Source organism: Erythrolamprus reginae, unplaced genomic scaffold, assembly GCF_031021105.1.
Source record: "Erythrolamprus reginae isolate rEryReg1 unplaced genomic scaffold, rEryReg1.hap1 H_2, whole genome shotgun sequence".
Lineage (NCBI taxonomy): Eukaryota > Metazoa > Chordata > Lepidosauria > Squamata > Dipsadidae > Erythrolamprus > Erythrolamprus reginae.
In genome coordinates, this window is record NW_027248473.1 from 103,938 (window position 1) to 111,991 (window position 8,054).

Sequence of the window (8,054 nt, forward strand, 5' to 3'; positions counted from 1 at the left end):
CTATGATTTATGATTACTTGTGTTTTTTTTTCATTGCTCAGGAATGAAAGTGAGAGAGGCCTTTTATATAAGCAAGGCCTTACTTCCTTGAGTCTTTTAAAAATTTCATTCTTTGTTTAATAACAGTCTTTTCAGCCATTGTGCATTCAAGCATCTAGCAGACACGATCCACCGGAAGTAGATGTAAAACCTATCTACTCCAATGGACAATAATTTCCTAGGGGTTTGTGAGGGTGAAAGGATTATTAATTTTGGTCACACTACAGTGCTAATTGTAGATGACTCTTCTGACTTCTTCTGCTTGCTGGGCAAGGACTTGAGATACTCTAAGTGTCGTCGGGCATCCTCTTGATTCTGCCGGACATAGTAGATTAAATATGAGATCACCATGGCGAACCAGCCGAACATGGTGACCAGCATGGCGATGTCTGTGGTCTTTTTATAGATGTTGCAGAAATCTATGTCTCCAATCAACTGCAGAAAAGGCTTGCCAATGTGCTCCTTCCGCGCAGAGGCATCGCACACAATCCCATCAGAGGTACCAGCAACCAGCTCTACTCTTTCAACGAGCTGTTGGAGTGTGCAGTCGCAGAGCCAAGGATTGTTGGATAAGTTGACTTTGGCTTTTAGTGCACTGAAGACATCTCTGTTGATCGACACCAGCTTGTTAGAAGACAAGTCCAGTAAATGCAGGTTCTCCGACAAGCCCCTAAAGACTCCAACTTCTATGCGGCTTATGACATTGTGGGACAAGTCTAGTTCTACTAGGAGTGGCAAATGTTGGAAGGCGTCATTGGGAAGGAACGAAATCTGGTTAAAATCCAAGTATAACTTGTTGGTATCATTGGGTATATCTTTTGGGATAACTGTAAGTTGAGCTTTACTGCAGCGAAAAGTTTTGAAGCCATCTTCGGTGGAGGGGTAACACCCCTTGGGAAACGTGGTGGCTGAGTGGAAACAAAAGGCCATCAAAACAAAACTCTGGAGGAGCAACCACATGGCAACCGAGTGGTAAAGGAACCAGTCCAGAAAAGGCATATTGGGGCACCAGGTGACTGTGTATCCACTCTGTCATCTGTTCCTTCCAGTGCTTTCTCTGTTTCTTAGGAAGTCCTGGAGATTATGACTTAGGGAGTGCTATCTGTGGAAGACAGAACAGGCGGGGGAAAGCTAGGTATGAACCAACACTTTAGAATATCCACTATCCAAACAAAAGGTATGTGGTCTAGGTATATTTTCTATATTAACGCAGAATTGATTCACATTGGACAAAACTGAAGTGCAAGAGTGTATCTCATCAACCGGAATGAATCTCATTACATTCACATAAAGGCTAAGTCACCTTCCATAATTAATTGGGTAGTTGGAGCTGTGATCAAGGTTTACCCAAAATTGAACTTGCTATATGAACCCATTTTCTGTTAGCAGAAGTTTAACTATCATTTCAAATATGGGTTCACATTCTAAATTCTGCTAACCAGGGAGAGTGAAGTGACTGTTCCTACTTTGAGAGACACATGGAGTTTTAGGCAAGCTTAGGACCTTGATGGGACTAAGGTCTTGTGGGACAGGACCAAGATAGTAAAGAGCACTGTCCCATTCATTGAATAAGATGACTTAGTTTAATGTGCACTCAGTAAGTAAGATGATTAAAATATATATCTAGGTACATAGGAGCCACCTCCGTGTACTTATGTTAATTTGCAGACAATTTATTTATTATTTATTTGTTTTTTGGCATGTAGGTCCAATTAATAAATAAATAATAAATAAATTCATCTGTCTGTTACACTTTTCCAGCAAAACGCTCCCAGATATTAGCTATTTTTTAAAAAAAAAATATACCCAATGAACACTTTCCAACTTAACTTGGTCAGCGCTTTAAATCTCATCATCGGCTCAAGGTTGACTCAGCCTTCCATCCTTCTAAGGTGGGTAAAATGAGGACTCAGATTGTGGGGGCAATATGCTGGCTCTGTTAAAAAGGTGCTATTGCTAACATGCTGTAAGCCACCCTGAGTCTAAGGAGAAGGGCGGCATAAAAAATCGAATAAATAATAATAACTTGAGAATCCCATGTACATATTAAGAGGGCCTCCTTCCATATTTTGCCCATTGAGGTTCACTGGATGACTTTTGGACCCATCACTTTCTCTCAGCCCAACCTACCTCACAGGATTGTTGTTGTGGGGAATAACAAAGGAAAGAACACAATGCATGCCAATTCCTGTTCAAAAGATGGGAGATGATAGAGGGAGGAAGTGAGGGAGGTAGATGATAAATACACAGATAGATAGAGGCAAGGCTATAATTCTATTCACAATGTCATAATGTGAAAAGCAAGTTTCTGGCAAGATCACCGACTCCTAAATGCCACACCAGAGTATTGAATTCCACCACCTAGCAGATGGATAAACCCTGTCCTGGTTGCAGGTGAAACCTACATCAGCTCAGGTGACTAGACCAGGAATTGAGAACATGATGCGAATCAGCCATCAACTCTTTGTTCAGGCTATAGAGATCTCAATTGTTTTTTGACAGGAGAATTAGCTGGCTTGAAGAAAGCATAGCGCAGGCAGCCTGTTAGAACAGCCAAAGATTAGCACAATGTAACTACAACATAAATCCATTACGATAACGACCAGGATGTAAAGTATTTCACAGTCACTGTAGAGATTTTCTCTATAATATCCAGAACATATTTTGTTGGGAAGCTTCAGTTATCCATTCCACTCTCTAACTGGGTACAAGGGACTGTTATCATCATCCCTCTGGGCATACTCCTAAGTATCATTCTGAAAGGAAACAGAAGACTTTTAACAAGTTGGAGAAAAACTAACTCGGAATTCCGAGAGCCTTTTGTGAGCAGATTTTTTCCAAAGGTCTATCATGGGTACACTTCACAGAATGGTTCCCATGGCAGATCACATCAGTTATGAAACAGAAGGTTATATTTTCCACCATCATATCTGGTCCTACAAAATGTTTACCACTACAATTTAGCTCCATCTTTTTTTTTTCCTGAGTAGGTGGCAGTTACTTACCACTTTTATTTCCTAAAAAAACCCATTCTTGGAAATAGAATGAGGTTCGAATCTGCCACTTTGCTTTGCAATACGTCAGATTCCCATTTAACCTTTATTTAATTAAAAAAATATTTTTTAAAAAAAAATCAGTTGCACGGGAGCCTGGCGAGAAACATTTTCTATAAGCACCATTTCTGGAGTAGGCTTTGTATTTAAAATGGAAAGACCTGCTGAAAAGGCACGTCCTTTATTTTGGGAGCTTACAGATGATATGTTATATAAGAAAATAAAGATTGGACCATTGCTTCTGAATATTTTCCTTCTCCTATTCCAACATATTTTAAACAAAGAAATAAGGAATAAAGCTCCTGCCCTCCAAGGAACACAATCCCACTCTGTCTGAACTAGTAGTGAGTTCTAAAACCCGTTGCTACTGGCTTGCGTGCAAACTCATGTGTGCACACAATGTTTGCGTGCAAACTCATGTGTGTGCACAATGCTTCTGCACATGCTTCCCACCACCACTACCAGTTCGCAGAACCAGGCTAAACTGGGAGAAACCCACTGCTGGTCTGAAAAGACTGTAGTTTGAAGGGAAAACCCCCCTGTAAGACAGCCTTGAAAAGTAGACTTGAAAAGTTTTGATGATCCATACAATATTTTGTAAATCCCAAAATAAATTCTAAAAGGGAAAAAAACCAATCAGGTGAGTTTGAGGTTGGGAAGATAACCATTAGCAGGAAATAAAAATCTGCTGAGAGGTAGACCCAGTTCTATTGGCATCAAATCAGCTGTTTGTGAAATATACCCACGGAGCAGTTTCAACCTTTGTCTTGGACAGAAATGTCACTGCCTATCAAGTTCCAAGAACATCTCTCTTGTCTTGTGGATTAAGCTTTAATGTGTTCACTCTCTTTCGAGCTATTTTAAACACCAGGTATCGGTTCAGACATTGGAACAACTTTATTGGATTTCAGTGGGAAAGAGAAAAATAACTGGGGGTTTGTCATTACCATATGAATGGCTTGCAAACTCTCCAAGTGATTTCACCTATGCCATATATTTTCAGAGTATAAGATGCACCCTCCTCTAAAAGAGAGTGGAAATGTCAGTGCATCTTATACACCGAATACATCCATTTTTGCTGTCCCAAAGCCTGCAGAGAACTCCTGGGTGCTTCGGAGATGGCAAAAATGGCACCACGTTTGCAAAAAAAAAAAAAAGGTAATTTACTTTTTCACAGAAATGGGGTGGGCAAAGGGTCTGGGAAAATGGGGATGTTTTTGCCATCCCCCAGCACCCAGATATTCCCTGCAAGCTTCCAAGATCCTTTGCCTACCCAATTTTTGCGGGGGCAAAGATGGAAAACGGCACATTTTTCGCAAAAATTGGGCTGTTTTTCCCTTCTAATTACCCCATCTAGCATGACGGGAGAAGGAATTCTGGCAATTGAAGTCCACTAGTTTTACAGCTGGCAAGTTCAAGACTTGTGGACTTCAACTCCCATTCCTGAGCTAGCATGACTGGAGCAGGAATTCTGGGTCTTGAAATCCACCAGTCTTGAAGCTGTCAAGTTTAAAGTTTGTAAAAAGTATACATGTTTGTAAAAAGTATTCTGCTACACTGGTATGTTATTAAATAATATATTACTACACCATTTGGTTTAGAATATATTTTTCCTTGCTTTCTCCTCTAAAATCTAGGTGCGTCTTATACTCCAATGCGTCTTTGAAAAAATACAGTATGTTAAATTGCCTACAGATAAGATAGTACAGCAGAACCAACAGAGGCAGGCATTTGCCTTTCCAGTTCTGAATATGAGTCATTCATTAATGTGTCCAAAACAATTTCCCTACTGCAAATCAGATTGAAATATCTGTCATGTCAGCATCATTCAGATTTTTTTTTACAATTAGCAAGTAAATAAAATAATAAGTATAATAAACAAAAAAGAATCACCATATCCATCTCAGAAGTTGTTTCCTCCCATTATTTTTTAAAAAGGCGTGGAAAGTAATATCTACTGATCCAACTTCATCCTAAATTGCCATAGGTTTTAGCCTTGAAAAGGGAAAATTTAATGGGGAAAACTTGTATGAAAGTATAATTTAGCAACTATGATACAGGCAGTCCTTGATTTATGACAATTGAGCCCAACTTTTGTTGCTGATTTGTTAAGTGAGTTTTGCCCATATTACTTTTCTGCCACATTTGTTAAGTGAATCACTTCAGTTCTTAAATTAATAACACAGTTTTTTAAATGAATTTGGTTTCCCCTTTGACTTTGCTTATCAGAAGGTCACAAAAGCAGATCACATAACCCTGGACACTGTAACCACCATAAATATCAATCAGTTGCCAAGCATCTAAATGTTGATCACATTAATATGGAGGTGCTACAGTGGTCATAAGCATGAAAAACAACTACAGTGATACCTTCTCTTACAAACTTAATTGGTTCCAGGATGAGGTTCTTAAGGTGAAAAGTTTGTAAGACGAAACAATGTTTCCCATAGGAATCAATGGAAAAGCAATTAATGTGTGCAAGCCCAAAATTCACCCCTTTTGCCAGCCGAAGCGCCCGTTTTTGCACTGCTGGGATTCCCCTGAGGCTCCCCTCCATGGGAAACCCCACCTCCGGACTTCTGTGTTTTTGCGATGCTGCAGGGGAATCCCAGCAGGGGAATCCCAGCATCGCAAAAACGAGTGCTTCGCTGGCAACGGAAGTCCGGAGGTGGGGCATCCCAGCGGCGGCGGTGGGTTTGTAAGGTGAAAATAGTTTTTAAGAAGAGGCAAAAAAATCTTAAACCCTGAGTTTGTATCTCGAAAAATTTGTATGACGAGGCGTTTGTAAGATGAGGTATCACTGTATAACTCATTTTTTGGGAGGCTTTGTAAATTGAACTATTACAAGTTGAGGACCGCCTGTTTTTGTTTTCCTATAATACATTACACTCAAGCCTGATAAATTAGACTTAACGATTAATGCTGCATATTATCTTTGTAATCAGGAATCAGTGGCTAAAACTCCCTCTCAAATGCACCTTATTGAATATTAGCTTCTGCTTGCATATTTTTATATTTTCGCCTTTAAGAACGCTGAGAATATTTGTAACTTTTCTTCCGAAAGAGGAAGGAAAGAAGGTGCGTGCAACAGTCAGGAAGCAAAATGTTATGGCACGTACTGTACTTTTTAAATGAATACTCTGCAATCAGTGGAAGAGCCTAGTGGCTTCCCCAGATGTACTCGATGGATCTGTGCCCAATCCACGAAGCCAGAGAGGGAGAGCTCTTGCAAGCAGAACTATAAAAGGTTAAGAGTCTAGAATTCCACCAAAGGAGCCAAGCAAAGTTGTTTGGGTCTTTCCTCCCTTTCATTTTTTGCCAAAAAGGCAATCCCATTAAATGATGAAAGAGATTCAATTTTAGTCCTTATAAATGATGGATTGCTGTGCTTAAAAGCACCCAGAGTGGTGAGGAAATCCCTGCCTACAATAGATTGGCCAATTAACCACTCTGGTTACTAAGGAGGCTTGGAGCACGCCCCTTTGAAATTAATGTGTATTAAGGGGCTTTAGGTCTAGGAAATTACGGCTTTCACACATATTGTATATTGTACTTCCTTGTTTTCAAGGCAGTAGCTAAAGAGACCTTAGCGGGCCAGGGCAGCCATTTACAGCAAAGCTCTGATGTAATTCAGGAAGTAAAGGAACTAAAGCTATTGACAGAGTAAGGAAGTAAGTGGAGGCACAGCCTTGTTATCAAGAAAAGAGCACAGGAGCTGGACTTGAGAGCTAAAGTGGCTGCCGGTGTCAAAGGAGAAACGGGGAGTATTCTGTGCATCAGTGTTTCTCAACTTCAGCAATCTTCACATGTGTCCATTCCATCTCCCAGAATTCCCAAGTCAACACACTGCCTGGAGAATTCTGGGAGTTGAAGTCCACACATCTGAAAATTGCTCAGGTTAAGAAACACTTCTGTGACTTTACTCATTTTGATTAGCCAAACAAACAAAAAATCTTTATTAAAATATTTTTTCTTTTCAAAGCAACATTTCAACTATAATAGAGTATTAGCCTGGCCCTTTACTTTTGGTTGGCATAAATAGGAACGGTAGAACAACCTCCAGTAACAAAGCTTACAAGATTTGAGCTACTAAATACCTGATGACCAAGAGGTTACCATATAACCCCTTGGCTGCCCTTTTGGGATCATCCGAATTTTTGCAGCTTGTATTTGGTAGCCTTTTTGTGATCAGCAGTGATGAGTCAAAATGTTTTCCACACAATCAGGTAATAATACTTAAATGAGACAGATCAAATCTGAACTTGGTTCATTTTTTAACCTTTTCAGAGCCTTGGTGTGCCACAAACTTTGGAAAGGCAGAAAATCAGCAAATTGCTTCTATGTACTTATTCAAAGGTGAGCAACAAATAAGTAACGGTGCAGCTGCCAGATTTTAAATTTTAATTTACATTTTGTAGTCAGGTGAATAGACATTCAAGTAAAATAGGTTTATTTTTCTGGGATTTAAGACAAACATAAGTGACTGTTACTTTTGTCTCTCAGCAGCTGATATTATCTCTTTGAAGCCACTATTAAATGTGTACACCCTCTAATAATTTAGTTCTAAACATTTAACTAGATTTATTTATAATGTTTATTGTAACAAATGGTGTGCTGCTGCATTTCCTGAGTGGCTTTCCATATCAAAAGAATAAGATTAAAAGCAAAATGCAATTAGTACAATTATAATCCAACGTCTCATCATATTGGGGGTAGCGTGATCTTACTCATCTCCAAATGCCTTCCTGAAGAGCCATGTTTTTACAGGTAGGAGGGGGTGGTCCAGATATGCAGGGGTAAGCTGTCCCAAAGGAGGAAGGTCATCACTGGGAAGGCAGGAGCCCAGAATCCCTGAAGACAGCAGCAGTAGAGTCAGAACATATACAAATCTAGCAAGCATCCTATTTGAGCAACACAAAACTACAAAGGCAGAGCACTACGTATGAAAATGGAAGAGCAGTA

At 39.8% G+C, this 8,054-nt stretch overlaps 1 protein-coding gene across 1 annotated transcript; it reads right to left on the minus strand.

Annotated features, from left to right (window-relative positions):
- Nucleotides 1–226: 226 nt before the first annotated feature.
- Nucleotides 227–1,038, minus strand: LOC139155447 (leucine-rich repeat-containing protein 3B-like). The gene has a single exon (XM_070730585.1). It carries the CDS (start codon nt 1,036–1,038, stop codon nt 256–258), a length of 783 nt encoding a protein of 260 aa, XP_070586686.1. The 3' UTR covers nt 227–255.
- Nucleotides 1,039–8,054: the final 7,016 nt, after the last annotated feature.

What these genes read in the sequence shown, in the direction of transcription:
- LOC139155447 (XM_070730585.1), bottom strand. Translation starts at nt 1,038, where the DNA reads ATGCCTTTTCTGGACTGGTTCCTTTACCACTCGGTTGCCATGTGGTTG.